This window comes from Erithacus rubecula, assembly GCF_903797595.1.
Source record: "Erithacus rubecula genome assembly, chromosome: 3".
In the NCBI taxonomy this organism is placed as follows: Eukaryota; Metazoa; Chordata; class Aves; order Passeriformes; family Muscicapidae; genus Erithacus; species Erithacus rubecula.
In genome coordinates this window covers 88,146,672-88,163,845 of record NC_136689.1, presented here as the reverse complement: position 1 = coordinate 88,163,845, position 17,174 = coordinate 88,146,672, and the positions used below count along the sequence as shown (strand labels likewise).

The window sequence follows — 17,174 nt, the reverse complement described above, 5'->3', positions numbered from 1 at the left end:
CTTCTTCTGAGTTCTATTTTTTATTGTGAAGGGAGGTAGGAAAGAATATAAATATGTGTGTTAAAAATCAAAGGCATTATCAGTAAACAATTGGGAATTTTAACACAATCTGAAAACTATTCAATTTTTCTGCACATCAAATGTATTAATTTAACAAAGGAATAAATTAATCACATGGTTGATATAATCTCATAAGATAATTGGGAGGGATTTGAGAAAATAATCTAGTGCAACCTCCTGCTCAAAAAGCAGGCTCAGATGGGAGTTCAGTGCAGGTTGTTCATACTTTTATCCAGTCTAGTTCTGGAACCTTCTGAGGACCAAGGCTGATCAAACTCTCTGGGTGAGCTGCTCCACTGCTTCCCTTTCCTTAGTGGCAAAAAAATATAATTCTTTACATCCAGCTTTCACTTAGTAAATATACAGTAATGGTAAAATAATACAAGGAGTAGCATGTGCTGCACAGCACAGCTGTACTGCTCACATGCAGCTCCTGGGCTTGGCACACACAGAGAGGGCTAAAGCACCTGGGGCACTAGTGAGAAGCTACATCCAACATCCAGCAAGGACAGCCAGACCATCCTCAGCACCACCTGTAGATACCTAAATGCTGTCAGCGACCAAAATTTTTGCTGGATGTTTGGGAACTGGTGCCTGTCACACAGCCAGCATCTGCTTCCCCTCCTTCCTGCAGAGGCAAGAGCACAAAGTGCTGACTGAAGACTGGGCTGCAGGGCAGACTGGAACCCAAGCTCTAAACCATGCCACCTAATTCCTTTTTTGAAAATCTATTTCCAAGTACATGAAAAAGTGGAAAAGTAATGTTTATGTATTAGCCAACGAAGCAAAGGAAGCCATTGGAGAAGGGGTAGCAACAGGTATATTTACCAACAGCAACAGAAAGTTGCTTATACATGTGCTGTAAATGATCTGTCCTAAGCTACACATATGTAAAATATTCTTACCTTAAAAATTGTTTTGGTTGTTGTGGAATGTAAAACAAACAAGCAATAAAATTGGCCAAAGACTGAACAGAATGTAACAAAAGTTAAAAAGAGGAAATTCATAATAATGATAAGGGATCATAAATCTAAAATAGAGATAGTGGAAGGATAAGTTAAATGCACAGTAGTAAATGAATGGCTAGCAGCATTAACAGATTCATTGGGATTTATAAAAATGTAAGTTGAGACAAATGAATCGTAATAATGATTCATTCCTTGGAAGATGACAAATTCAATAGCAATGATGCCTGATAAGATGTGCTTAACAAGGGTTTTGTCCTATCTTTACATAGAGGTGACAGTAACTTACAGGCAGTAGTTTTAAGAATTGATTTAGAAGTTGTCTGGAGTGCTGGGCTTAATTGTTGATATTTATTGGAATTCTGGCAAAGCTCCACTTAAGATACAAAGAGGCCATATGGGAAAAGAGAAAGTGGAACACCCCCAGTGATTACAGAGCTATTACCGTAATTTCTATCCTAAGCAAATTAATGAAATGGCTGCCACATGAACTCAGCCAATAAGTGGGGGGAAAAAAGGGATAGCACTATAATTCAAATTGCCATTATTTTTTTAAAAATGAGTTTGCAAGACTGCATAAAAGTAATTACATTCATGCAGGATACATGGATTTCTCAGTAGTGTTTGTCTTAATAGTGCACAGTATCATTATTTAAATACAGAATGCTATAAAATCAATACAACAAATTTAAATTGATTGAAAGCTATGGTTTCAACATATAACTGTTAATGAGAAGCTACTAAAAAAAAAAAAAAAGGATAATTAAAAACAATTCTCTCTTAAGTTGTCCCAGATATGTATATTGACTTGGAGGAGATAATATCATGGGGCAGAGGAAGCAGAGGGGAAGAATGGTAGACAAGTCACAGAAAGATTTTTAGGGAAATCACAGAAATTTGGCCAAATGCAAAGAAATTTGCCTAGAAATATGGACATAATGCCATTTTAGAGTAAGAGGGATGGCATATATCCAAGACCCACCAAAGTGCAAGGCTTGGAAGTAAGACAAATTCAGCATAACAATCAGAGATCCTTAGGAAGCAGGGGATTCTTTCAGACTTGAAATAAAGATTGAACATTATCCCAAGGATATATTTTAGTTGAATTAATATTTTCTTTGGCTTCTAAATCAATTACAGAGTTGTGTTGGGCAGTATATCAACTATAGTGATATGTGGGAATATGAATCATTACAAGAAAATAAATTTCTTATTCTTAGCAACATTCATAAAGTCCCATGATGAATATACTTTTTTTTTTTTTTTCCTATCTCAGTCATAAAATACTGATATTTTCATTCTTGGCAAGGTTAGCTAAGGACAACAAAATAAAAATGGTGTATGAGTAGTGGTCACTATTATTAGTTATGGCATAAAACCCCTTCAATTAACACGAGCAAAAGTAGGATTTCATACAGAGAGCAACAGTCAAGCTCAAAATATAGTTTTGCCTCAAAAGCCTGTTTCTCAGGTACCTGTAATAACATATCAGGGACACAATGAACCTTCCAACATAGACCTGGAGTCTAATGTAATTCAAAGTATTATCAGGAAGAGAGGAATTAAACAGCAGACAAGACAAATGTGTGTGTGATTAATAAGCAAAGCATTCTAAGAGTCCAGCCTGGATAGTTCTGGCTGAGATGAAACAAATAACTCATTTTATTCCCATTGTGAGACAAAAGGTCAAAGTAAATAATTTTAGCCCAAGTAAACACATTTCACCTTAAATACTGCATTGTACTGGAGTTAGCAATACTAGCTCTTTAGTACATAGCATGTTAAATTCCTATTAAAAACTCTCAGAGTTTTGTATTAGCTAAACCTTTATAAAATTATATAGTAACATGAGAGACTCTGGGTTTTTTTTTGTTCTGAAGGCAAAGTACGTGTGGTGTACAGAAGCATCTTTGGTGATGAGATAAAATGCATCAATTCTGTTGTCCTCATATCACTCATTCACTCATCATAGCAATTATTTAAATGATTCAGAATGAGTATCTTCCTTTCTAATATGTAGTGATTTGTGTGTTAAGAGGGCACTGGAGTAATAAAAAGTGTGCATTTCACTGGTGGTTATAAAATGCTATGTGCCTGAAATTAGCAAGTAATGGCATACGTAAAATAAATAAGATATTAGTAGCACTTAAGCTGAATATTATAAATATACCATAAACCAAGAAATTCAATAATAAATTGGGTACTTTACATATGCATCTATGCACATATTATTGTCTAATACATAATAATGTAATGGCATTTGCAAAATTCGTTTGAAATGACCCTTGCAGACTTAAAGAGTGCCACATATCTCGTAGAAAATAGTCCAACATACATGCTGGCAAACCAGTCTAGGGCAAAGGACTAGTGAGAACCCAAGCAGTTTGACTACTGTATAACACCACTCAACACCTCAAAGAAAGTTGCCTGAGAATGCATATTTAAAATATTTTAACTGAAAACACTGATGAAGTTATTTAAAAAAAAACCCAAAACGATTTATTTGAATCTTACTGTGACCCCACTCCTAGTCAATGTCATGGCTCCCAACTTGTGGTGCCCTCCAGGACATAAATTCCTTGGTGCTGTGCTACATGCTAAGGTTAATGTGCATCCAGAGCCACCCTCAGCTGACCAACCAGTAAGATATGCTGAGGTGTGGAGTCTCTCCTGATTCCTGATCCCTTTGGAGGGACCACATATGTCCTAGCTCTTTATTTCACAGCATGCTTGGACATTCCCTGAAAAGGAGGCATCTACAACTAAGGCTGCCTTTTTTCTTTCTTTTTCTTAATTAAATGGAGAGCTGAGAAGGCTTCCTTTTGGCTCGTAGCTCAAGGATCAAAACTCTCACCTGGGGAATGGAGACACTTGATGCTAGTGCCTTCTTGCTTGAAGGCTCATCCCAGCAGAATGGTCTGACCACAAAGCAAATGTTTAGAAATTAAAGAAACGAAACTTCTCATCCTCTCCTGCTAAGCCTCGTATTGGCTATTTAAAGACTTTTCAGCCTGAAAAAAGCATCATGAAAAGCAGCAGGGCTCATCAGAGCAGTCATTCATAGAGGAGAGGGAAGAAGAGGACTCCAGGCACCAGCAGCCCCCTCTGGGCAGCAGCACCAACCACGCCAAGTGGAAGCAGCTGATCCAGTCTTTCCCCAGTGTCCTAATGAACCAGAATGCTCCAAATGCACAGAACAGATTGACCCCTTCAGGCAGTGTAGACTAATGTCTATCAGGCTTAGAATCCAGATGGGGCTTGATTTGAGATAGGTGTTCTGCTGGTCAGTGCTGTCCATATCAGATGTTTTCCCAACCTTCAGGCTCAGGAGCTTTTAATCACTAATAGTCACCTTTACAGTTTTTTTTTTTGTTTTTTTGTTTTTTTTTTTTTAATTACCAAGACTCAGGATCCCTGGTTCCTGGAATCTATTTTAGTTATATCTTTTTATGGAGATGAGCCTCAGGGACAAAAGGGTTATTTTGATTCAGGCCTCAGATTAATCTTGCATCTCATGACTATTCCTCAAATACATTAGCAACTACAAGGCAAACATTTTGGGCAACCTAGTTCTACCTTTTTTGGACAACCTACAGGAATTCTTTATTTACAAAGTTGTCTCATTTATAGACCCATCTTTTCACTACTGAATTTCTCAGTTTGTGGTATATCCATAATATTAAACTTAAATGCTACAGATGTCTTATTTATTTTAGATATGCATATATCCACAAATTACTGTCTAATGACCACTAGAACAGATCTGATAATAGAAGTTGCACTCGAGGCAGTTTTTCACTCACCCTCAGCCACCAGGAAAGCAAATATAATTCAGTTTGTGCCTGTTATAGGTAATATATCAGCAAAGAGAAATCAGAGCTGTGCAGAAGAAGGGTGCTTACCATCAGCAGCCCTTTGTAGGCATAGACAATCCCCAGCCAGATGGTCATGTGGGTGTTCTCGCAGTGCTCCAGGATCGGCCGGATGGAGATGTCTCTGCCCGCAGGGTCCGGCTGAAGAAACAAAAGGGGAAATGTTTGCACTCAGATTTCCTGTGCTTCACACCTCAGTGCTACTCAGCTCTATTTTCAGTAGATTGAGGATGTGCAGGATACAGGGTGGACAACTTAAGGGTAACTTGTGGTGAGAGCAGACCCATGAACCTGCAGAGAAATACAGTGGAAAGCAAGGGTCTGAGGAAACAGCTGCCTGATAGCTACTACCTGGTGAGGTCACTGCAAACCTGAAACAAAATATCTGAAGTCACTCTGTATTTAATAGTGTCAGTCATATTTATTTGCTTTAGGACATATACTTTTTCTACAAGGCACAGGCATGAAAAATAATGTATTTAAATTTCTCTTTCCTTTTACCTCCAGTTCTTGTGTCACTGGCAGATGGCTGATAAACAATGTATGAAACATTGCTGTGTTTCAGGTGGTTTTTCACTGATAACCATGAGCTAAATCAAAGACCATTTAACTATACCAGTAGCTTAGGAGAGATCATAAACCATCATCAAAAAACATTGCTTTTTAGAACCAGCGGATGCTCGTGCAAAATTAAATATTTCTGGAAGCTGTGCAGCTTTTCATTATTTGGAAAAGGAGATTGTATAATATTGCAGAATAATGAGGTCTTGGAGAATACCAGAACTGCTTATATGAAGGAGAATCAATAATAAAGACTCAGAGAAATTGTCATTAAATACCCCTTGACCTACTCACTTTGTTTTTTTTTTCAATGGACAGAAAAAAGAAGTTGACACACAGAGAAAAGGGTTAATAGCTACTATGCTGTATAAAATTAGAATAGATATTAGGGTTTGGTCAAACTGCTAGGCTGCTTGTTAAAGATGAACATTGCAAAAGAACACAAGGATCTTGTATGTGATTCTAGGAGAACTTGTTTTAGTTGCATGCTGCAGAACACTCCTGTTGGCTGTTCTGAGATGAGACCCACAGTCTGCTGTGCTTACAGAAAAGGCTGAAATACTGAAAGCTATTTTTCCTTTCTACTTTGAAAGACTGGATCTGAACTTCAGCCAAACTAAGATCAACTCAGATGTAGCTTTCTGTACCTGATTGTCCCAGTGGGCTTTTCCATTTTCCTTTTTTATGAATAACACATGAAAAATGTCTTATTAATAAGTATGATTATTATATAAGGAAAAGTCATATTTTCACCAACTGAAAAATAGAATTGTAAGTGGAAGGACTTTGAGGAGATCTAAATAATTTTCTAAAGCTTATGTTTGCTTTCCCACATGATGTATGACTTCTGCTATGTATTCTGCTATGTATTTTATGTATTTGTCACAGCAATAATCTTCAGTTAACTTTTTTCCACTGGTATTTTTGTATGTGAGGCATTTCCCCATACCTCATACACTGTTAAAAAAAAAGAGAAAACCCAAACAGCCTTGTGCTGTGATGCAATGCACAGTGAAACTATTCACAATTTTCTTTGCAAAGCATTCAGCAGGCAAGACATTAACATTTAAAACCTTTTCCTACCCTGAACTTCTGTAGAAACCCTAAATGGAAAAATAAAGCTCTTGGAAAAAAAGGTGTCCTAAAACAAAATAAGATAAAAACCAAGGCAGCAATATTAACTCTCCCAGAGAGCTTATGACTCCATCCTAATGGTTGTTGATGGCAGGCAAACCACCATTAGCTGAAGAACTGAAATGACTGCAAACACTAAATGTCATCACAACATTTAAGAAGCTACAAATGTTTGTCTGGGGATCAGCTGAGCTCTCTCATTCTCCCTGATCAAAAGCCCAGTGCTAAAGTTTAGGTGCACTGAAAGCACCTTTTCATGTCAAAGGCACAGCTAATATGTTTAACATCATTTTTTTTCTATTATGTAATAAACTTCACTGGACAAATCATTCACACTGGGCTCTGTAGGTGTTACTGGTGTGTCATCAGAGCTGTACTACAGAGAAATTTTTCTAACGTGCCAAAAGCTCCATCTCTCATGGTCTGGAATTACAGAAGTGTAATAAAATTTAAGGTTTTGATCATCAGAGTGCTTTCCTTTTTTTTTTTTTTCTTCACACTAGTGAGTCAGCACAGGACTGTCTCTTTGCTTCCCCAGTTCCACATCCTTCCTGCCAGGTATTCCTTCTATTTCAGTTTCCCACTTTTCTGAAGCAAGAAAGTGTATAAATAATGAAGGCTTTCACCTGGTGTGATGGATGATATCATGTTTCTTTTCTTTGTTCCTGGACTGAAAACTCTAATCACACCTGGACTGAAGGACTCCTCTCCTTTGAGTAACTATAAATAATTGGAATCATTCCCTGTTTTGAGGAATTTTACTGAAATGAGAGCTCCTATTTTGTTTGTGGCAGATTATATATTTATATAATTTATATATTCTCTAGTGATAATTTACTTCAAAACTGGAAAGTGTATGTCCATTCGTTACCCAAAATCTCTCTTTAAAGACACAAAAGGCACAAAAATGATGAAGTTGAAAACATAATTTCCTTTTCAAATACTGTTAGAGAGTGAGCATAATTTCCTTAGTAGGAAGATTGTCAGATTTTTTTGAGGCATGATGGTTCAAAATTGATGTTAATTAAGTAAAACAGTGTGTTCAGTTTTTCTTTGTGAGATAGGAAAATCTTGTGAAGTGCTCTGTGTAGAGCAGGGAGAGAGAGAATACTGATTGCAGCAAAGATGTGGCAGCACTTCTTTCAAAAGACTTTTGGGACCTGTGAGGTGGTAGTATTTAAAAAAAAATTGCTGAGGTCTGTGCGTGTGGGGTTAAATATTGGTAGGTAGCAGTAATTTTAAAGTGAACAGATTTTTCTGATTACTTATCACTATTGCAAAATGACATTCCTGTTCTACTGCTTTTAATTTGCCATTCTGTTTCTTCACTGATTTTGCATGAATTAACTAATCATAGCAAAAAGCTGGGTTAAAAAAACATATGATATTTTCTGATGTCAAAAGAATTTTTGAAAACTCTACAATTACAGCTGAATGGGGCACTTGACTGACCTCTCTAATCATTCACCATTTGTGCACTTTGTTATTGCTTTAGAGAGGATGACAACATAAATGCTACCAGTGATTATATATGTACTGGAAATTTGCCCTTTCCTTTTATAGGAAACAATCTCAATGCCCTTCAGATGTCATTCTCAAAAGCCTGAAGACCTCCTATCTTGTGATTAGGCTGAAGCTCTCCTACCTCCTCTGAAACCTAATAAGGTTTCTGACATTGACATCAATTTCTGGAGTGCTTTCAGCAGTTGAACATAAATAGTTTAATCTGTTCACTTCATACAAGAGTTGTGTATCAGCACCAGTAAAATGCTTGTTTTACATTAGATCTGGTAGGTCTAGAAAGCAACCCAAACCAGTAAACAGATTACCCACAGAATGTTGATATCCCCTGTGTGTGTTTAAACAGTTATTAGTCATGTCTGTAGCTCTGTTGCTTTTTCATTTTCTTTGCTTTTCAGTCTTCTGGGAGGGCTGGCAGATCCTTGTCATAACAGGTGAGTGATGGCCTAGGTGGGAACTGGCAGAGTGAGAGGTAAAGCTTAAAATTATCAGGAGCCATCAGAGAAATCTGTGGTTGGTTGTTTTTGGTTTTTTTTTGGTTTTTTTTATCTATAAGTACAATTTCTTAGTGGTTATTATACTGGCCAAAATCCCTCTGGAAAAGACAGATATTTGCATGATGACTAATATACTTTTGACTTATTTTGTGTCTTTATTGCTATTCCTTTTCTGCAGGTTCACAAAGGTTTTAAAAGGAGGAAGGGTCCATGTTCCCAGAGGCATTTGATCAAGCAAATGTCTATGAAGAGCAGACTGGGCTAGCACACAGTATCCAGAAGTCCTTGGCCTTCCTGAGGCAGTTTTTCTGCAGTCTCCTCACCAGGTCCCTTGGCCAGCAGAGAGATGATTCTGTTTGCAGAGCTGTGCTGCTGCCGTGTGACAGAGCTCAGGCTCAGTCCCAGCAGCTCACCAAGGACATTGCAGCAGACCCCCAGTGGGACTCTGTGCCACTTCTGAAACTGCACTTCCACCAGTGAGAAACTCATATTAGGCCTCAGTCTTTTCCAGAGATGGGCATGGAACATAAGATAAATAGCTGCAGCTTCTGTTTACTATGTTTAAATAAACCATGTGTTTCCCACAGTATAGGAAAATGCAGGATCTTACTCTTCTGTCACACTGTTAAAATGGCCTTCATATATCATCCCACTCTGTTTTATCTTCCCTTTAAATGGCTTCAATTGAACTGGCATAATGACTGTGTACTACAGCTAGTTTGCAGTTGAATTAGATATCTCTGGCATCTTTAATTTAGCACATTTAGCAGTCATATGGAGCTCACATGTGACTCCTTGTCTTAAAACTCAGACTTTGCTAAATTAGAAGATCATTCTTACTTCTTAAATTCAATTTTTTTTTTCCTCCCAAGGATAATTATAGTTGATTTATACTCTGAATTCTGTAAAGGTGTTTCATAAAAGGATTCAAACAGTTTGAGCACACAGTGTGAAATTGAGAGCCAGGCTCTTAATTACTGATGAAAAGAGAAGGATCAGACACTGTCAACTTTTTGATTACTTAATAATTTGTAGGTATTTTTAGAGCAAAACAGCTGATATGAACAGTGATATGATGAAGAGATTTTCCAGGAAATGGTTCCCTTTTGTTTCATGTATTTTTAACTTTGTGCAGTCATACTTTCCATTAATGCAAAATAGGAATGACAATATTAAGCTATGGTAGCTCGTTTGGAATGTCTTCCAATTAAAAAATTGGTAGACAACCTAGAATAATAAGCAACCTTGTTTGTTTTTGTTGATACCTGATCTTAGATTTGGGAACATTACGGATCCCATTTTATGTCACAGAGTAATCTCAGTAAAACACAAAACCATTACTGAATTCTTGCAGTCCAGTGACCAATTTAATTTCCCTTCAATGTTAATTGAGAAGTTTGGACATCTCTGTTACATTTTAATGATTGAAAGATGAGGTATGAAGTGTTTCAGGACTCAAGCTTTCTTACATAGATGTGAATACACAACCCTTGCCTCTGTGACATGAACTAAAGGGTATCTTTACATTATCTAAGGAGATTAAAGGCTATTTTCTGCTTCATTCATTTTCTCTTTTCCTGTTATACTGAAATCCAATGCAGTTCACCACGCCACCTGAGTCAGTGGACAGGACTTTAGGCATTGTTTGGCTTCACAAATACTTCAATGATTAAACTGTTTCCACAGTTCAATATATCAACATATGTGTTTGTATTGTAACCCCTAAAAATCTTAATTCCAACTGGTATTTTAGTATGGGACAGTAATTCAGTAATGGTTAGCAAGCAATCATGACACAAAGAAATGAGACTTGCTCGAATACCAACATGAATATCCCTTTTTATTTTTTTACTTCAGTCACTTTTCTCAATTTAGTTTTCTAAAGAAAAAAGGTGTACAATATAAACTAAAGAAAAAGTAGTGATTATTCATGGCCTCAAGGATATTGATGTTGCTATTTTACATCCCTCAGTTTGATACATATACTGACTCCAGGTCTAAATTTCCAAGTGAATGGGAGCAAAGAAAGCTCCCCTTCTCCCCCAAAATATATTAGAGATAACCGCTGTAATTCCTATTATCCTAAAAAATAAGGTTTGATGATACAGACACAGTGATATCACCCTGCAATATCTTTAAAACAAATCTACTTTTTAGGTCCCCATCTGCCTCTTCTACAAATAATTCCATAAATCAGTCTGCATACATACTGTAAATTGGTCTGATTTACAGATGATAAAAATTGGTCTGATGATAAAATGCCGGAAGAGCTATTTATAAACTCTCTTATCATGAATTTGTCCATATATTTATTTGCAGAGAAAATCTCCCATCAGCATTATTTATAATATCACTTTACTTAATGAGTTTTATTTTCCTATTGTGGTGGTTCATTGTTGTTTAAATGAAACTGTTTTCTGAGAGCTGAAAGGTTCCCAGAGATTTCTTGCTATTTTTATTGATATCATCTCCTAATACAAACAGTTTCATCTATTTGGATTAACATAAAAATGCAAAATAGTGGTGTAGACTGAGTCAAGAAACTGCTGTGATCCCTGCAAACAGTTGCTGACTAGAAAATGAAAGGAAAAAGGTAAAATTCTCTTGAATTATAGAGAGTTTCAAACAACTGTGACCGAATCTTCCCATTCTGCACTCAGCCAACACTTCAGCAGAAATTTTACATCATGTTATTTCCTCAGAGGATGTTGCCCCAATTGCATATCTGGTGGATAATGAACTTTTCTGTGTATGTGCATGGAGACAGAGGGACAAGTGTTACAAAGGCTTAATAAAGCATTCTCGACGTGGATCGTGTGGCTTTCTCTGAAGGGAGGGCAAGGGGCCAAGGCACATAAAAGAAGTAGGTCAGAGGAATGAGGAGCTCTCTTAGTACCCATCCCCTCTGGCACGGTACAGATTCTACCAGAAATGTACAGTTCCTGGTATCAGCTCCCCAAGAAGAATATTCTCCCCTCCTTTCCTGTGAACCTGCCCAGAACTGTGGCTCACAGCCCAGACTTGCAGTTCCTTCTAGTTTTTTTTTTTTCCTTTCCTAGCTAGATTTCCTGCTGTGCTGGAGGCCATGCCAGGCACTCCTTTTGGTGGCTGGAGCAGTTCAATGCCTCCTTGCTCATGGTAATGGAAACAGACAGCATTCTTGGGAAGGACAGCAAAGGCAGAAAGGAGAACAGTAGAGGGAAACCACAGGGGACAGCCAGGGACAAACTGTTTGGGTGGCCCCAGCTGGAACCAAGTTTGAGGCTGTTTTTGTAATTAATTTCCTAGTGGGAAGGCTTTGAGCTGTAAGCAAGGATATGACTTACTGCCCATTATGTGGCACTCAGAAGAAACTGGATTTAACACTTTTCCTGTAAAAAAACCAGACTTGCACCCAACAACTCACAGAATCTATCATCAGTTGCTTCTTCCTGTAAGAAAAATCAGGTCCTCAATTGTGCCCAGCTATTTGGGTCAAGGAGGACAACAATCTCACCTCTACAATTGTCTTATATTTGCTTTTTAGTGCTATAATTGCCTTGATTTATGGATTCTGAAAATATTTATCACTATGCTTATTTGCATTGTAGTGACAGCAACAACAACAAATGGACACTGACTTAATTTAGAAAGTGAAAAATTCATTCCCTAAGAGGATTTAAAAACATATATATCATGTGTGGGAGAAGAGAGGGTTGCCTCTGATATTTTCAGAGGCAAGTATCATCAGAGAGCACTGCCACCCTATGCAGGCACTGATAAATGAATAGTTTCTGGGCTGTGGCAAATAATAAAAACCCATTATTTCTCAATATTAGGGATGATTTTAATTTCTCCACTTGTTTTTATTTATATTTTCAAAAATGATAAGATGATGGTCCATCAACCTATTGGAGGATTTTGCTGCTGTTTTTATGACTGCACAAAGACATAACTGAGGAACTGCTGTAGTAAGGAGAGTTCTTTCCTTTGTTTTCAAAAATATTGAGGAAAATCTTTAATTTCTAAATCCTAAGACTAGCTTAATAAGTATATTGCATAATTTCAACATAATGATTGAAGCAGAAACGCCTAATTCTCTTCCATAAGTCCTTCTAAAATTAGGTAATTCTACTTCCTCAACACAAAAGCTGCTTTCTCTTCAATCAACTCCCAGTTTCTTCTTGACAGTCAAACATAAGGTACATCTCAATATACAGAAGTACATGAAAACATTTGTCTTTAATAAAAATTTTGAAGATTTTGATTTTTTTTTTCCTCCCACCTTGCAACACTAGTAATCTCTCAGATAGAAACATTTTTACATACAATTTTCATGCAAAAAAAGAGTGGAGGAATGACTCAATAAAGGTCAGGTCAAGAGAAATATTTTGATTACTTCAAAAGATTTGATTTTGTTTTGACCTTTTAAAATTGATAATCTTCTTTGATATAACCTAACTCCATTTTGATGAGAAAGGTCATGTTGAATTCAAAAGAGATGTTCTTTAGTTAACAAAGGTCAACAAGAATATTTTAGTACTTTCCTACCAAAATAATTCTGCGTGGGAAAACTGACTGAGACCACCTTTTTTATAGCAAGTATATGAATCTTATGGCAACTCAATGTTTTCTGAGAAAAAATCTTAATATTAAGGAATATCATCATAAATCAGCTTGTAAATCCATGGTCTTGACAGATTACTTCTGAAGATTCATGCTTGCCAGAGTAACTGCTCCTATATTGGAGTGGTGACACCAGTGAATGAACCAAACAACTTTGCAGCTTTTACAAACATAATTATGCCAGCAAAGCTTACAGGTGAAGGCAGGTGATTAAAGGTGTACAAAGCATGCCTTTATCTTAAATAGAGTCCTGCTTCAGTAGTGAAAAATGTAGGCCTAAACAAACTAAAATTACACTTGGAATCTTAAATCAATGTCCATCTTGCTTTAAAGAATGGCTTTGAAATGAGGCTTAATATTTCATACTAATATTGACATTACAGTTAAATGAGATTGTCTTGCTAGCTGTCTCATCTTCAGTAAAACACAGAATATAGATTTTCATTGCATTAACTCCAGTTTGAAATAAAACATCTCTTTTAGAAAAAAAAATCACTTTTAGAAATAAACTATCCTGTGACAATAAACCTATATAGCTCTTGCTGAGCCAATTGTATTGACTGCAGAAAAAAGTGGCCTTAATTTTGGTTCTGATGTCTAAAATGAATTATCAGGTTCCTTTAGTTCCTTTTAGTACTTACTATGTTTTGTCTACTGAAGTGAAAGGCTGCATAACACAATTTGGTTGCTGTGCTGGAATTTACCGATTTTGACCCAGTAAACTCTTAATGTAGTCCTTGATAAGCCACATCTTGAGCTCATATTCCACTGTTGACATGTTTTATCTTTCTTTAACATGCCTTATTGGTCTTCACTGGACCATTGGACCAGCACATTTCCTGAAATCTGAGGAGTGGAATGGAGTGTGCTCAGCTGTCACAGCAGCCCTACAGACATAGTCAGGATTAATACCACCATAACACCCAAGGTCAAGTTAGACCAAAGAACTCACATGCAAACAAGAGCTCTCCATTTTTCTTTTCTCTGTTTTCTAAATGAATACAGAAACGTGAAGACAGTTTAAAAGCTTTAGAAAAAATATAATCTTGAAATCTTGTTCAAGTATTTCTCTTGATTTCATAGGAATAGGTGAAATGAGTGAGAACTCATAATAGCTGCACAAAGCTACCTTGAAAGCTACATACCCCCAAAACACAAAAAGAATAGCAGTTACAGGGATTTTTGATTTTTCCATTACATCTTTCTTCTACAAATAGCTATTTCAGTGTTGCCACTTCTATTGACGTTATTCAGAGCAAAGCAGGTAGTCATGGGAATATTTTTCGTTCTCGCAGTTCAGTAAAACTTTTATGCAACGTTTTTCTTAAATAATTTATTTTCTTTCAGCATCTGTCAGACCAGATTTCATTTAACACAAGTCTACCACACACTTTAAATGTTGCAGGTCCTTTGCTCTGGTACGCAACAGAAGAATGTTCAGTTGAAAAAGCAAGCCAATGTGAAACAAAACCTAGCAACCATAAAATTCATTTTATATTTCCACAGATTTTTTTTACACTGTTAAACTCTAAATCATATACGTTTGGGGTTTTTTGTTTGTTTATGAAGCATATATATGATATATATGTATAGATATACATATGTAGCACAAGCAGATCACTCTGAACCTACTCTGCCTTGCAATTCCCATATATTCTTGATAATATTAGTACATTTGCTTATTTTTAAGGTGATGTTTCTGTGAATTCTTGCATTAGAAGATCTGGACAAGACAAAATGTTATTTTTTTTCAAGCTAGAGAGTTATAAGAAGCATTGATCTGATGTGTTTTCATTTATTGTCTATAGCTAAATATGCAGTGTATATCCACAGCTTTACATTTTTTCTTTTGTCGTGTGAGCTTGGCGTTATCCTGGTAGATAGTGATGATCTTACCTACAAGCATCTTCCCAGTACAAGTGTATCATACTGTGTCAAGTGTCTGCATGTTTCAGGAAACTGGATTGTTCCAGTATTGGAGGCAAAGCCTGTAACCTTCACTGGACTTGAATAATTCTTTAAGGTGGTTATTTCCACAGAAAAATGTTTCCTCCAAATCTATCCCTGATTTTTCAATAGGGTATAGTTAGCAATTTTATCCTTCCTCCTGTTAATTTTTAGGGATGTATATTCCATAGTTTTATTTTGACAGGTGAGCGTATGTAATTCTTCTAGAGCACTTCCAGAGCTTACATGAAAGCCATCAAAAACTCTTTCTAGCATAGCCCCTGACAACTTACATTTACACCCAAATTTTCATTTCTCAGACCAAGGTATTGAAGAGAAGCATTAAGGGGGTGATGCCTTTGTTCTTGATAACACTTTTCTCAGCTCACAGACAGACCAGCAGAGGACAAGAGGTGCACAGGCAGACAGGCATTATCAGCATGAGGGCAGGAAAAGCAGCACATTTCTGAATAGTGGTGGCTGGTGTCACCCTTCTGTCTGAGCTATCCAAGCAACTATTATGCTGTCACCATCTCCTCTTGAAGGTTGCAGCATGACAGGACTTTAGGAGAGATGGGAGGTGTGACATTCTGGCACTTTGCACTGGCTGCAGGTGGCAGTGCTGGAGGGCTCCTTGGAGCAGGACCAGCCAAAACAGCTGGGCAAACAGCACTGGTCTGGCCCCAGGAAATCTCAGTTTTGCTTTGAGTGTGTGTGTGTGCTTTGAGGAACCAAGGAAACTGCAGAACATTCTGCTACAGAGCTCTTAGTTGATTCTCACCAAAGCAAACCCACACTGAGGATCGCTGGAGCACCTATGGTATGAGCCAAGTGATCCAACTTAGTGAGGTTGATGTCTTAGTCCTCTGCTGGAGTGAGCTTTCCTACCACCGAGAAACTGAAGCTTGAGGTGGTTTTCACAACTCATCTAAGGCTTGAAAAAGTGTCAGCAGTGACAATTCTTGGTCACTTGAGTTTCTATACAGTGGAGTAGACTTTTGGTAAATTGCTCAGAAAGTTCAGTAAGAATCTCACAAATACATCAAGCATAGAAATAAACCTTGGGATCAATCCTGAGACCTAATGGAATTAAGGAAATACAAAAAACTCAAGAAGACTGAAACATCAGACCCCTTTGACTCAAGAAGACTGTGGGGAAGAAAGGAAGTTGTGGTGAACACTTTTGCCTGCCAAATTAAGAAGAAAGGGAAGAAAGAGCTAATGAAGAAAGTGGACAGGTTCACATGATCCCCCTAAAAAGATTTCCTTCTGTCCCCACCAAGTGGGGTATGAATTGATTCAGCATCAATCCCATACTTGGTCCCACAGTTAACACATTTAAACCAACATATATAAATCAAAAATAGCAAAGAATTCTTTCTGTAGCCTGATCAACATTAATTACAAAAATATCTCTTAAAGAACTTTTGTGAAAGTGATTTTTTTCTTTTTGAAATGTGTTTAAGTAAATGTTTATTTCCATGGCAACAAGGCCTGATGTTCCTGCAGGGGCAGAACAAGAGATTACAGGTGACCTCGCCCCTGATAAATCACAGTTGTATTAATTACCAAAGAAGAGGAACAGCCTTGCCCTTAATGGGTCACAGCTGTGAGTAACAGAGATAAGTGTGAGAAAAGGGGTGGGTTGGGGGATCTTGGAGAAAGAGGACCTTGAGGAGGTAGAGGAGCTCTGAGGAAGGGGGACTTATTTAGACAAAGAAGACCAGAACAAGGAAGAGAGTTGCTGTAATAAAATATCTGCTTTCATGTCAGTCTGGATCTAATGTAGTCAGAGCCTGTGTTGGAGCCTGCAGTCATGGCTGAGCTGGGTAAAGCTGTGTTCAGAGTCTGCAAACCAACACTGGCTGTCATAGTGCAGCAGGAAACAGCCACAGCCAGTCTGCAGCTGGACCCTGCAGCAGGAGCTTGCTGTAGTCAGAGCCAGGATGGCTGAGCTGTAATGAAGAATGAGCCAGGATCCTTTTCACATTGTTGAATGAGTCTGTGTGTTG

At 37.4% G+C, this 17,174-nt stretch overlaps 1 protein-coding gene across 1 annotated transcript in view; it reads right to left on the bottom strand.

Annotated features, from left to right (window-relative positions):
* GABBR2 (gamma-aminobutyric acid type B receptor subunit 2) overlaps nucleotides 1-17,174 on the bottom strand; it is a 446,541-nt gene that overhangs the window by 33,263 nt on the left and 396,104 nt on the right. The window contains exon 14 of the mRNA XM_079301095.1: nucleotides 4,928-5,038. Within this exon, the coding sequence (XP_079157221.1) occupies nucleotides 4,928-5,038 (111 nt within the window). The remainder of the gene's footprint in view (nucleotides 1-4,927; nucleotides 5,039-17,174) is intronic.